General features: G+C 39.1%; 1 protein-coding gene across 10 annotated transcripts in view; it reads right to left on the bottom strand.

The window, feature by feature from the left end:
* MYO1B (myosin IB) overlaps positions 1–15,091 on the bottom strand; it is a 104,164-nt gene that overhangs the window by 16,768 nt on the left and 72,305 nt on the right. For 5 of the 10 annotated variants that reach the window (XM_072040493.1, XM_072040495.1, XM_072040492.1 and 2 more), the window contains 11 exons: positions 12,349–12,453; positions 11,403–11,465; positions 10,437–10,637; positions 8,287–8,513; positions 7,932–8,132; positions 6,570–6,663; positions 5,939–6,088; positions 4,035–4,103; positions 2,889–2,975; positions 2,516–2,602; positions 2–88 (listed from right to left, as the gene is read on the bottom strand). In XM_072040493.1, the coding sequence (XP_071896594.1) occupies positions 2–88; positions 2,516–2,602; positions 2,889–2,975; positions 4,035–4,103; positions 5,939–6,088; positions 6,570–6,663; positions 7,932–8,132; positions 8,287–8,513; positions 10,437–10,637; positions 11,403–11,465; positions 12,349–12,453 (1,371 nt within the window). The remainder of the gene's footprint in view (position 1; positions 89–2,515; positions 2,603–2,888; positions 2,976–4,034; positions 4,104–5,938; positions 6,089–6,569; positions 6,664–7,931; positions 8,133–8,286; positions 8,514–10,436; positions 10,638–11,402; positions 11,466–12,348; positions 12,454–15,091) is intronic. The other 5 variants (XM_072040500.1, XM_072040498.1, XM_072040499.1 and 2 more) reach the window with 2 other exon arrangements.

The following is a 15,091-nucleotide window of genomic DNA, read 5'->3' as shown; positions in this document are numbered from 1 at the left end:
CCTTCAGTCCAAGCCAGTAAGCCCAAATGACTGCAACAGCATGCTTACGCCTAGCCTCTTCCTTCAAGCGTTTCAATTCCCTTCGAGCCTAAAAGGTTTAGATAGTGAACAAAAGAGACAGCCCGATGCAGACAGCACAATGACCAGGAAAAGGCTTCTCCCAAACAGAACAGCCAACTTAAAATCAAGGTACAGAGAGACAGAAGAACGGTGTTTAACCTTCAAAACCCCACGTGTCAGTGTGAATTGGTGTTAAGCCACATATGAGGTCAAACAAGCCTCAATTTGCAATTTTTATTTATTTATTTAACGTAAGAGAATTTTGTCTACCTTCTCATTTGCTGCTAGTGTTTCCATCTCATCAGGCGTGCACACCTTGCCATCAGCAGTAAGTACCACATGATCCAAATGATGTGCATGAATCAAGACTCACTAACATCTCACTGTCTTGTCAATCCTTCCACTGGCAAGTGCTGGTGCATAGCAGAATCAACTCTAAAACTGGGTGTGTGAGGATAATTACTGGCCCTGCACCGAGGGCTTTTATGCTCGAGGTGATTTTGATTTTTATGTTTGTTTTTTAAAAGTACAATCTCCGGCCTGGTAAATGATCCCTTTCTCTATGGAATGAAGAGGCAAGGCCCCCAGACACAGTGCCTTCCGTGGCTGCACCAACTTCCATGTCATCAATAATTCCCACTTTAGGAAAGCAATTTGCAAAGCCAAATCTAAATATAAAGGCACTATATGGGCATCTGAACCAAATCTCACAACTTAGAAGATACCTGGACAGTTGTTACTCTGTTAATTGATTATAAAAGTTAAGTGGAATTAAAAGCATGTTTTTTGCTCATTTAAATGGAACTAAAGCTCCTCCCATACTGCATTGGAAAGACAAGCATTCTGCAAAGTTAAGTATTTGTCTGCCTTGTGAAAAGGAAGGAAAACGAATACTTGAGGTCTCTGGCTTTTCTTTAAAAGCAAGTGATCTCTAGGGTAACTTAGAGAAACTTTTGTTTTAAATGTTCCCTTGGGAAAATATAAAATATCAACCCGATAGCAGGGTTATCTTTTATTAGATACTGCATGTCTTGTAATCTTAATTCAATTTAGATTATTACAATTACATGTATGTTTACATTTAAGGAGTAAGGAGTCCATTTTTCATGAAATTCCAGTGAGCCAACAGATAAAGCTAACAACTAAAACACGTTAAAAATTATCCAAATCTTCTAAATATTGAACTCATGAGCTCTAACACAATTAATACTATTGCATTAACTTCTGGTCTTGACCTTTTTAATTCTAAAGAACATCTTAAACTCAGGAAAGTACATATCTATTCTGCAGCACTGGCCAATTTTATTGGTGAAAGGTGTCAAATTGATGCATTGAAATTAAACAAATGTAGAGGAAACTGTGTCTCTGTCAACTTTCACAGCTACCTAAATAACCAAGCTAAATGAACAGGTTCTCTAGGGTGAGGGAAGTTCTGTACATGCTTGTTTGATTCCCAGGACTGCCATTTCATTCCATATCTAATAGCCTTATATAAAAATAGCAAAGTTCAAACTCAGCATTATACTTCAGATGTTATCTGAGCACATTTCTTCATCTTGTTTGCAAGGTGTTCGGACAAGACTCCCCGACCTAAATAATAACTGGAAGATGGTTTAAACTTAATGAACTTACAGAATGATATTTTCAACTAAGGTAAGAATTTATTAATTGAAACCAATAACATGTTGACCTCCAGTGAACAGCATTTCAAATGTTCACAAAACCCACAAATGCAGGCCGGGGATTAGCAAGAATCTTTCAGTGGGACTTTGCTTCTGAAAACAAACAGCTGATGCTGAAATTCCTGGGATTTTTCTAGGGCTGTAAGTTTAGAATTGCAAACTAACATCATTTTCTCCTCAGGTCATAAAGCCACGCTTTCATTGTAGTTACTCAAATTTTCTTACTGGTTTAAATCGCAACCAGAGAATCAATTAAACCAATTAAAACTACAATGTAGTAAAATGAATAGCATTGGTTTGGACTTGTAAATGAAGACTGCTCAGGGTACAGAATATACAGCCTGATGAAAATCTCAATTAGATCTCTAGGACAGTGTCACTGAAAGCACTTGGGGGAGGGGGAGGGAAGCACCAACAAACCACAACCTTCTCTCCCCACCACAAACCATGCTTTGCATATTTACATGTAGTTAAATGCATTTCCTCATTTGAGAACACTGGAGTCTAGTCATTTTTAATCTAGTCTAATGGCTTGTTAGTGCAAACCACTACTTGGCTGCCATGCAAGGGATTTCCTACTCTACAAAAAACTGACATACAGAATGCTGGCAGATTTATTAAATGTGGCATGAATGGAGATGGAGGCAATCAATGATCATGCTCTATTATTTTTAAGTCAATCGTATTAGTCATTAATTCTCGCTATTTACTACTGATTAATTGTTGATATTGTTGGGTAATGAAGGGAGGCATGTGACATGTGCATGAAGTACCTTATATCCAAGCCAGTAAGCCCAAATAACAGCAATAGAATGTTTATTTCTAGCCTCCTCCTTCAGTCGTCTCAGTTCCCTTCGTGCCTGCGATGTGTTTGAAAATGGGATATAGAAAAGCTTAGGGAAGAAAAGGTTACTGCAAGTTCCCAATGGTGGAAGAAAGAAAAAGAAACCAGTCACTACAAACAGCAAATACTAAAGCGTGTCCCAGCTTCCCAGATTGCACCAGCTAAAACATGTTAGCAGCAAAGAGAAACAAAAAATCAGCAGTTTAAGCCATTGAAGATATTCCCAGCTAGCTTTACGCGCAAGGGCCTTCTTCATTCTATGCAGAGACAAACAAGTGCAGGATTTGTTGCCACTTTCTTACCTGGGTCCCATGCCAGTAAGCGGCAATTATTGTGGCAGCCTCATTACAACGCTTCTGATGCTTAAGCTCCCGAAGAAGTTTCCGAGCCTGTAAACAATTAAAAATAACATATTCGACATAATCCAAGATCTCTAACTATCTGTATAATGGCAATGAGACTTTTCTTCTACACAGTGTATGCCTTATCCCTTTAGTCTGCAATAAGCAATAAAACACAAGAAAATTGCAAGGTTGTAGGTCACGCTTAACGCTGCTGTCAGACCAGGCTTTTATCCACAGCACTGGTACCACAAAAAATATGTTCTCCCTTGAGAGAACATAAAAAAAAATAATAGCTTGAGATGATGCTTTTACCCAGTTTTCTTTGAATAACACCCACGGGAAAGGACAGAACATCAACAGTTAGACTGCCAGAATAATTTTAAGTCATTAAAAAAAAAAGACAACAAAGTTAAAACTCAAGACAAATAATAAAACCAAATTATGCTAGTTTATTGCTGACAGAGCTTAAAGGCTGCTGGGCAGAAGAGGGCTGTTGACACCCAGGTAGTAACTGCAGTCCTTTCCCTGACCGATAGGAAGGGAACTGACTCCAGAGTTAAACACAGTTTTCTCTTCCCTAAATAGAGGAGAAAGTCACAGCTAGTGGGGTGGAGAAAGGTTAACAAGAAAACAGAGGAGCCCAGGGGCATTTTTTTACTGAGGCTGCACAACAGTTCTTGCTTTAAGCATTGTGGCTGTTTCATGTGGCTGTTACCCTCGCTTTTACCTCTTATTACAGCATCACTCCTTAAGTCTCTCCTATGGCCACAGGATTCTCTGTTCATGAAGAGCAAACCTCTCGGAGAAGAAGCAAAGTTGTGGCAAATGGAGCCAGAGGACAAGCAAGCAATGTCAAGGCACTTGCTCACAGTGAGTATAGCACACTTCTGCCCCTCTACTTAGCTCACAGAAGAGAACTAAAGACTTACCCCAAGTAACATACTGCCTGGGTGATCTAAACTGTTTATTTTAGACCTACTTTCACTGACCCAAACTCATGCCAGGAAGACATGAAAGGTAGGAGGCTTGGTGCACTTGGAATGTGTTTCCTTACCTACTCCTTAACTCACCGTGCAGGCAGAGCTGTAGCAAGAGGGAACTCACCTTCCACCCCCGGATGTAAGATTGTACTATAATAGCTGAACTCTTTATCTTCTGATACTTCTTCTGTTGCTGCATTGGAAATAAATATATGATGCTTACAATATTGCGACTGTGAAATATTGTATAACAAAACATTCTTTCCTAACACCTGAAAATATAATTATGGGTAGAAGCCATAAATGTAAAACACAAACAGTTTTTAACAAGCAGATCAGAGCACAGACTGCGTGTTCAACTCAAGAGGAAACAAAGCCCCTCCAACAATGCTACGGGGACAATGCCGCTCGCTGTTTACAGAAACAGTTCATGGTCAGCAGCACAAGCGTTACACGGATTAAATGCTAACAGTAACAGCTTTATCTGTCTTTCCCAACAGGGTAGCATGCAAACTGTCACAAATGCTCAAGTTTGTTGGCTATGCTTTTCATTGCCTTTTCACGAGATTTGTGCTGGTCCTATGTCCTGCAGCCACTTTATAACACCAAATACTAATGATAACATAGGAATAGAAAAAAAAAAAAAACACCATGAATTTCTGAATAACATGTTGGAAGATTATCCCAGTACGCTGGTTTGAACAATAAATTTTCAGCACAGGCAAGCATTTTCTATCTAAAAAGCGCAGTTCTCCAGTAGGCTAGTGGTTAGTATCATACTAAAAATGTAACAGTTGGCAAACTTTGCAATAATGCTTCTGGGCTTCACACTCAGCCTGCTCAATCACAGTGAACATCTCTGTGAGTGAGCCAGAAGGACTCAAGACTCAGTAAGGGTCTACAGCTAAGAAATCAACAGTGATGTGAACTCGGTCATGTATTTGTTTTCATTTCGTTATATTAAAAGATGTGTCAACAGAGTTGTGGCAACCCCATTTTCAATTCATTAAGATCATGAGATCACAAAGTAGATGTAGAGGCACTATGCAATCCAGCTCTGATACTGCTGAGCATTCAATCACAGCAGTTCAGAGCGAGGAGTTCTACAGTGTAAAAGCATTTCTTCTCAGATATAAATAACCACGCTTTATCCTAATCAGCCATACTTTGCTCTCATTATCCAAGATAACTGAACCACATGCTAAAGGCCTTCTAGATGATAAATGGAAGTGCTCATCAACTGAAAATGAGTGATTGTGCGCTCTGCAACTTCCAATTTAAGAAGATGCTTTCTCTCCATTTCACATGCTATTTTATCAGGCTTTCTGGTATGTACACAAGGTTGTCTCAGGAAATGCACCTGAGACACTTGAGAATTTAAAACCTGAAAACAGTAAATCTTACGTGTCATGTAAGCCCACATTATTCAGTAACTGAAGAAAAAAGAGTCATCTAACAGTACTGCTCAGCTCATAATGGAACAGAAGATCCAACCTACAAAGAGGTCTGAAACTTTGAGAACTGCATCAATAAAAACTACAGAACTATGATTCTTAAGAGCTATAATTAAAATGAATCCTTGGGATCCTCCCAGGCAGCATTCTTGAGCCTCCAATGCAAAGGTTCCAAATAAGGCAAAAATACAAAAAGCTTTAGGAATGACTGAATTCCACAGAACTGCACATGTAATATTACCAAACATTTTTACGCATTAACCATATGTTTTGAGAGCACTGTAAGTACACAGCATTTGGTTCAGCTTAATGGAAAAGGCTCTCCCCAGCTGGGCCACAAAATCCTGCTCTCCCAGAGCTAAAGGACTCTAGGGAGCTTTTTAATTATTTAAGCAAAGGCACAAAGTAAACACTTAGCGATTTTCTTCTATGGACATTTTTTAGTGTTTAAATACTAATATAAAATTGAATTCTTTCAACCCTTCTCCATATAAATTGAGGAAGAATGTGAAAACCCATATTAAATAATAAAATTCTTCTCCCCACCACTGAGCTAGAAAGGACAATATCTTACTGCGTATCGCCTGTACCAGGCAGCAATCACAATCTGGCTTTTTTTCATTAACAAGAAGCGTGTGCGACACTTCCAACCTCTGTAAATCTTCTCAATGAGAGTAGCCAGGTCCTCCAGTCGCTGCTTTCTCAAATCTTCTAGTTTGAAGAGCTGTGTGTATTTTTTTTTAAGGTTTTTGTTTGATGTTGGAAGAAAAACAGCAGGGAAGAAAAGAAAAAAAAAAAACTAAGTACAGTTATAAGAGAAATCTCTCCTTCATTCAGGTCCCCATCCCCTCAGACACCTTTTGGTTTATTTACCTCGAGAGCAATGGACAGATACATCACCAAGGTTTATGGAAGATATACTGCCACAAGTCAGTGCATGAAAGTTACATTAAACTCAGGCTCACAGCTACTGTAGCATTGTATTGATTTTTCCTCAGTCTTCATCAATGTTCAATGTTCATTCATCCCAATTTTAATGCGTCTAACATTAAACAGCATTTTTTAATGCTATATTCCCTACCACTATCTCAAAGCCTGGTATCTAGAAAAAGCTGTAATAACAAGCTAGCAAATTATGCCATTCATAGCAAGCTATCCTCATGAAAGATGGCTCGATTTTGCAGGGAAAGACATTTTTCACTTACCGTTCTGGGGTTGCGGATGAATATCTTTGATCTACCAAATGAAAATTCTTCTTCAGGGATTTCCAATTCGTTAAACAATACCTCTACACCAGCCCTAATAACAAGTAAATGAGCTTAGCAAACATGACCTCCAGCTCTCAAACTTCTCGGTTTACATATTCATAGATTAATTTATGGAAAGTATACGAAAGCGCATTTTCAATTCTTAAATAGTGCTTGACATAAGCAGATTGAAAACCTAACTCATTTACTCGCTGTTTGTTTAGCTGAAGGCAAGAATAATCACTGTAAAGATTCAGAATAATTTGATGAAAAAGGAGCAATTTTCATTTAACAGCATCAGCACTGGCCTATTTTTTCCTCTTCTATGATTTTATTTGGGAAAAAAAAAGAAAAAAGAAAGGGCTCTCATACTATCATAAAAATGTAAAACAAACACTGACAAGCTAATGTTCCACACTACCAACAGCTCTTTATAAATGCCAACAAAAAGAAGGGACAAATCTTTGTAAGAACTTTAACACAGTATAATACTGTAATTAAAACTGTATTATTATCAATACACTGCTCCTGGCACTATCCTGATAACTTAAAAATTTGAATTGTAGCTAAAGATAGTCATCTGCTATGAAAGAAATCATAAATCTGATTTAAATCATGTTATTGATGGCCACATGCAAAAAGAATTAAAAGAAGTACATTTGCCTACCCAGGAAGTTATTTGTCAAGGCATATGTGAATATTATGCAATTAAAAATTATATAGTCCATCCAATTGATTTGCAAGAGGTATTAGCAATCATCTCATTGTTTAGCAATCATTATGTAAAATTATTCTGGAAAGGACGGGAAAATTTCATGACTGCCTTCATAGAAATGGATGTTCCAATACTTTGAAAGTTGGTTATTAAAGATAAGTGTCCTTCTGATCATTCCAGTCATTTTCATTCCACTCCCATCTCTCTCTGAGACCCGACTCAGTAAAAGCTGTCATACACTTGAAAAAACGAGGTGATGTCCTTGCTCACATGCAAAAATCTTTTCCATCAGTAGATTAGTTCATCACTAAAACCAACTCCTTTACCACAGAACTGTATTTTTTAGACAATTGAAAGGAGTAGGTTTTTTAGAACCAACCCTTTTCACAATGAAAAAACTCATCCAAAGTCCAGAACAATGATAAGAGAATGAAATGCAAGTAAAACACTTGAGCTACATTGGCCTACTTGACAAATTATCTTTAAATTACCTTATTTAAATTTTCATTAAATAAGAAAAAAAAAGGAAAAAAAAATCAGAATATATGGAAGATAATCATGTTACTCATTGAAACGGGAGAGGTGAGAATAAGAAGGTTTCCTACCTGGCTGGCCCTCTCCAGTGGGGCCAAGTCTGCTTACAGAGCATTTTGTACCTTTCCAGGCACGGCTCATATGCCTGCCTGAATGCATAACCTGCCCTCCTGACCCGGACGTTCTCCAGAAGACCGAGGTAGCGGATCTGGTGGCACACCAGGGCATCATTGAAAATGTGGGCAGCCTTCTTGTCATTGGGTTTGATGCACCTGCAAAGGGAAACGAACAAGGATGCTTGGTTGCAGCACTGCAAGTCAACAGCTATTATTGTAAATTTAAACCTTAGATTTCTCTTGACTTGTCCTCGGATATCAAGATATAATTTAACTTAGCCTAATATAAATTTACCATGGAGTAATTTACCTAATGTAGTTTGGATTTTTTGTCTGAAGGTTCTTCATCAAGGTAGCTACCGACGCCTTGAACTGTGACCCTGCCGTCGGTGGCCTCTTTAGATTGATCTTGGCGGGGTTACCTTCGGGGAACAACGCTTTGATAAGAGAGTGACTGGCCTTCCACATGGCCTGGGAGAGGTCACGGTACAGAAGATCGTTATTTTTGTCAACAAATCCTTCCACCTGGTACATAACCTGAACAATATGGAAAAGTCTCATCAGAGCATGTTTTGGACTACATAACACAGGTTAGTTCTAGGCTGCGCCAAGACATTGATTTCCTCTTCTTTCTCAGCATTCAGAACAAATGAAAGATGGTCTTCCATAATAACTGATACACCACTGCTTGCAAATACCCCCCCAAAGATCTTTTTTTTTTTTGGTTGATAAAACATTTTCTCCCTCTGTTTTAAATCACAAGAGTAAAAATGTCCTTCTTCAAGGTGCTAAGGTTTACTTTATTTGCCTAACTAAACAAGATATGAAACATTACCTGTGACACTGTCGAGAGCTCAGTAGCAAGTTGTTATCCATGCAGTCCTTAGGGGACTGTTACTTACAAGGACTCTTACCAGGAAAACAGTCCAATGACAACAACCATAATCGCACCTGGAGACCCAGGAGGCATCCAGAGGTACGTCATGTAGATCTCAGAGCACTACTGGCTTTTTTAATTCAGTTTGATTAATTATGACAAGTTACCTGGCTGATAATACAGACTCTTCAGTTTCATGATTTCACAGATAGTTCTGTGTAGATGTGTACTGTGTATGCAGAATATCAAACTAATACTGATGTGGCCATATTTCACACACCAGTAAGTGACTATGAACTTCAGTGATGTTTTTCTTCAGTGTACACCTTTCTAGTTTCTGATAGGTGTGACAAATGCCACTAGTGACAATACTGTTGATATGTGCTTGCTTAGATTTCACAACAGAAGAGTCAAACCTTTGTTGTCCAGTGACCAGATCAAAATGTTCTCAGCTGAGGATGGAAAAACAATCCCAAAATAGTTGGAATTTACTGACTGCTCTGTTGTGTAAGTGAATGTCAGTAACAACTGAAGACCCTCACTGGCTGCAAAGCCACAGTCTGCTTGCTTTTTTTTTTGCAAAACATGAGGATACTTACATTTTACCTTGAATTATGACAACCAAAAAATATCTAAGCATTAATCCTTGACAGGCAATTACAAAATCTCCTTAGCAAATACGTAATGTGTAACAGCTGCCTCAGAGGCTGGAAGTATTGTGTTTCCAGCGCTACTTTGAAAGGACAGGTTATCAAGCTACACAAAAATTTAAGATTGAGAAAACATTAAAATCTAGTAAAAAATTAAACACAACTAGGCAAATTAAATGCTTTCCAAATACTCTTTACTCTGTGAAAATAATAGTTCCGCAGACTGAAACATGGTGTAGTTTCAACCCCAACTTTGCTTCAAAAACATAAGTAATCTGTCTCCATTTTTACAATGGTTTTGCTTTTCATTAAGTTATGCTGAACTATACATCGAAACCTATCAGTCTTGTATTTATTCATAGTGCTCATGTTGTGAAAAGCAAAATACATTTGCAAGCCCTCTGTGTAATTTTCTCTTCCATGTTTCAACACACAGACTTTCAAAACAAGCTCAGTTCCTTCAAACATACAAAAATTCCACTTTCTTATCACCCTATTTCTCATCACCATAACCAGGACTTCACCTAGTTCAATGACAAAGAACGTGCTTCCCAAAATATCTTGCCTTCAGATGCCTGTGAGTTTTTGTCTTTCTAAGCAGTATTTTTGTTTTCAGAGACCTAGCAGCACAAATATTCTACCACTGAAGCACCTGGGACACCAAGCCCCTGTGCTGCAGGGAGCCCTACCTTTGGTTTTGGCTACAGCAGCACGATCTCTGAAAATCTTCCAGCCAAAAATCAGTATCTTAGGTTTAAGTGTGAAAAGACTAAGGCAGGTTTGGATTTTCACATCAACTACTTACTCAGGCAGTCCTCCACCATTACTGTAACATCATTTAATGGATGAGGAGCCTCCCCATTGTCCCAAACCCACACTCCACACAGAAGCACCACTCTCCAAACACCGCATGCTCCCAGCATCAGTAGGTACCTTGCCAGCGTAATGCTGAATCCTGAAGCAGCTGTGAGGCAAGGAGGTGTCATTGAGGAACCGGGAGCACTTGCTCATCCTGCTCTCAAAATGCTGGTGAGTGGCACAGACTTGGTTCAGCTTTTCTAAGAAGGTGTCATCAGTAACAGTCCCCGGTCTCAGGCACTCCTCGTCTAGCATGGCCAGGATTCCAGTTTGGTTCTGCAGTTTCAAGACAGGAGTTTTAGTGTCTGCTTTCATCATGTGTACATACGCATAAAAGGGAGTCTGCTCTTTTCTGTGGGACTTCCACAACCCCAAAAAATGTCCCCCAAACCATCTCAAGGTATGGCCAGTTCTCCTTTACTCATCCCCAATCCCAACAGATTTTTATATCTCCATTTTTAAAAGGCTTTTCAGAGACTGGAATCTTCTAACTTCCTTTTACTTGGGAATTTCACATCACTTACTCAGACCATAGAAACACCAACTTAAATGAAAGTAGCCAGTTTATGAGTAAAACCAGCAGACATTTTAATATTAATTGTTAAAAACTTTTATTTTCTGATTGTTAAGGAATTTGCCTTGCTGAGTCCATAGGAACTGCTCTTATTAGATACAAGTATTTGTTGTAGTTAAAGCACTCAGTAACAAATCACTGAATTTTCTGGTTTCCATAGAGAAAAAAAAAAAACATTATTTATAATATCACATGTGATGTCTTTTAATGAAAACACCACTAAATGTAAACATTTCAGTTTCCTTTTTTCTTGCGTAGGCGCTGCTGACCATTTCTAATGCAGAAAAACATAATATTATGAAAAAACTGTTAATAAAACAAATGTTTGCCATTCAAAAATAGATGATTAATACGAACAGGGGGTTGCTTCTATAAAAGCGAAGTATACTGAGGATGTGTAGAGATTGTATAGTTAAATTCAATACACGCATTATCAATTATTCATGGCGATTGTTAATATAACTTACGTTTTCTATTAGGTCACAAATTATAGCGTTGTTGAAATACTCAATATGAGTCCACTCGATTCCCTACAGGAAAAAAAAATAAAAAGTTTGAACAGGAAGTTTGAAAAAGTTTGAGAAGTTTGAACTGATGGAGCTTTTCCCCCCAGGCAATTTAAATTATATTCCGGTTAACTATTTTTGCATTTAGTTCTATATGCTTACCAACATCTTATTTATTAAAAAAAAAAACAAACAACCACGGAATCATCTCCTGCTAACATTATCTGCGCAAAACGACTGCCCTTGAGCAGCTGCCAAACCCACTCTCCATTCCTTTCCCCCATCAGTGTCAGCTTCCCATGCACTCCTCTGGAGCTGGGCCAGCTGCCTCCTGCCCAGCCCGGGTCAGCACAGCTCTCTGCACGCTCACACTGATTAGAAGGGAAAAAGCCCATTTCAGTGCAAGCATCTGAGATCAAAATTTCTAAGCTCTAAGGGTCCTTTTTTTTTTTTTTTGGTTTTGTTTTGTTTCCTTTTTTTTAATGGGTGGAAGAAAAAAGGCTAAATTTAGATGACATCTGAAAAATCCAGTCTGTCATTCAGATATTCTGATTTTTTTCAACTATCAGCAATAACGTTTCCAGGATGAGATGCTAATGCATATGGAGGTACAAGCAGGGTAAAGGATTGGAAAAAAAAAATCATTCAGTATTTGCATTCTGCAGTGACATCGTACAGTTTATGTTTTCCAGAGTGTTCAAAATACCACTCGAGAAGCAAATTGCAGTAATTACGTTTCATGAGTTTCCCCATTATACACAAAAAAAAGAAAAAAAAAGGCATGTCAAAGCTTCATATTATATCCTCGGGATTATACAGCAGGAACTTGACTCAATTTTCAAAAATGTTTGCAGAGCAGAATGGTTTCACCCAATGTGAGCACGGACAGTGCATGCCAGTACCTTACCTCTCGGATGTACTCCTCCTGCTCTTCTTTGAGGGTAAGTTCAATGAAGATCTGCTGCAGCTTCTCATTACAGTAGTTGATAATGAATTGCTCAAAGCTGTTGTCCTGTCAGACAAAACATTTGCATTTGGCTGTTGTGGAAACACACTGGAGCTGAGCTGGAGTAGGTTACTGCAGCAGTTGCAAGCCCGTGAGCTGCTTTATTAACTCCTCCTGGTTTTGTGATGTGATGGTTTGAGCGATATTTTATGGAGAGTGAGATTAGTTTGGGAAATTTAGCCCTAACCCTTCCCTGAGGCTTCCTCCACTGCAGAGAGCAGAAACTCTTGGTTTATATTCGTGATGCCTCCGTACCAACAACTTGGGACGAGTCATACGGACACCTGTGGTGTCAGGGAATGCACAGAGCAGAGAATTAGGAGAGGAGCCTCCAGGGACCCCTCTCGCACACCGGTGCAACTGAGGCTCTACTCCTAACATCGCCAGGGCCAGGCCTGCAGGATAAAAGCAGCACTTCCTCTTCATCTCCAGGATGTTAAATGAGTGCAGTTTGGAGGCCAGACGCCCATTCTGAGGGCCACTTTCAAAGAGAAAGGGAAAATCAGCAGCTTCCTTTTTTTTTTTTTCCTAACCAGTGCTTTTAAGAGCCATTAATACTGTAAGAATTGTATACGTATGTCTGCAGCAATAACTGCAATCAGGAGTAATTTGGGATATCTACCGCTGGTCTTCTCTTCTGGGCCTTGTGGTTCCTCCACCTACCCCAACTTCTTTTTTTTTTATTATTTTTTTTTCTATTCTATTCCTCAAGAGCACATTGCTTAATAGGGAAGGCTGAATATTTGCATAATAAACCACTTTACCTTCTTCCACTAAGAAATAAGTGTGCTCTACAATACCTGTGAATCTCGAATTATGATAATAGATTTTTTATTTATTTTTTTTATTAGGCAACTGCAATCATTTAAGTGCTTAAATTAAGGATCTGGTCACTATGATTAAGAACACACAAGCAGATTAGAAAATATTGAGGCAGCACAGATTACTTTGATCAATTTAGTTTTAGGGAGAGCAAAATCACAGCTGATCAGCAAACTTTCTCAGCCGCATCAGATTCTGCCCCTCACACCAATTGCAATTATCAATCAGAGGCTGCAAAACTCGCACAGCTCTAGATGAGAACGTTAAAATTTGGCATGCATCAAAACCGGCACTGCAAACAAGTCATACTTACTGCATTCTGTTGCAAAAAGAAATTACATAAACTGCAGTCAGTACTTATACCACTTCCATAGAAACACAGAACAAAAACATCGATTAGCATTTATTTGGTGTACCAAGAAGAACAGCCTTCTTTATCACGTTTATATTCCACTGAAAATGTCAACTAGGGCACAGATGATGTCTATTGCACATGTGGAGATGAGTGTGTGTTTAGGTACGGCCCGAAGATGACTGAATAAGCTGAGGGATTGAATCACATCGCTGTGTAGCACAGAACAGCACTCCTGCACAGTCGCACCTCTAAATCAGCACATATCTTTCGTCTCTAAAAGCCACACGTATAACCTTTGGGAGATAAATCTCAGTAAAGTGAAGGAGGGGGAGGTAGGAGAGAGCACGTGAGGAATGAGTAAAAGCTTATTTGACAGATGCAGATAAAGCCTTCACTTCAGATATATTTAGTGGGAAGTGAAAGGATCCCAACTGACATCACCTTGGCAAGAGGAAGGGTCAAACACGCTTCCCATCCTCCTGCCAGGTACACGCCACCAACGCAGCAAGGCTGTTCCTCCAAAAGCCCAGGTTATTCGGGCTGCAAGGACGGCAGGACTCATATCTTACGCATCACACACAGCCCTCAAAAGGGGAGAGAAAACCAACTGCAAACCCAGATCTAAAGGGTCATTAACAGTACATTAAAGTAACTGCTAGATGCTTTCCTGACTTGCTACGTACCTGTGATATTTACGTTTTGACAAAGAAAATAAAACCCAAATCCACAGCGCTCTTTGGAAATCACTTATTTTAACCGAGAAAATTGTACTTGACATTGCCAAGCCATTGAAAATTGCCATTCCGGGAAAGAGGCATTGAAGTTCAGCAGTGATTTTGGCATTTATGTGCGATACAGAGCAAAAAGCTAGCAGTTGATTACAGCACAAAGTGAGGGAATATGTTTGGGATTAATGAAATTCTCAAAACACTTAACTCTGAACAAATCAGTAGGCATTCAGTACGTCAAATGTTCTTCGGAAAGAGGCATTTCCTTTCACAGGTTGTAAGAAACACTATGTGAAAAACTGATTGCAGTGCTTGTTTCTGGGTAAAACTGAACAAAGTAACAAAGATCCTGCGAATTTATTCACTCTTACTGGAAAGCTATAACTTTTAATTATGCTAGGGCTTCACAAACCAGAGACCCATGCACACGATATTTTAATGATGTCTCCTTGAAATTAATGCGACAGAGCTAGGATGGGATCTAAAGGATGTCTGGCATTAGTTTTTTAGAAGACAATGGGGAGTGATTAATGCCACTGACAGCACCCCACAAACCCAGGCAGGAGAAATGGGCTGGGAGGACCCACCAGCCAGAGACCGTGTGTGCTCTTGTGCTGAGCGTCCTCACTAAGTGACAGAAGGGGCTTTGCTAAGCACAGAAGCAGCACAGACACCAAATTTGGAAGCGTTAGTAAATTTAAATATTCTTAGAAAAATTTAGGAAAGAAAAAAAATTAGG

This window comes from Anas platyrhynchos, chromosome 7 (assembly GCF_047663525.1).
Source record: "Anas platyrhynchos isolate ZD024472 breed Pekin duck chromosome 7, IASCAAS_PekinDuck_T2T, whole genome shotgun sequence".
NCBI classification, from domain to species: domain Eukaryota; kingdom Metazoa; phylum Chordata; class Aves; order Anseriformes; family Anatidae; genus Anas; species Anas platyrhynchos.
This window is presented reverse-complemented; position numbering and strand designations above follow the sequence as displayed.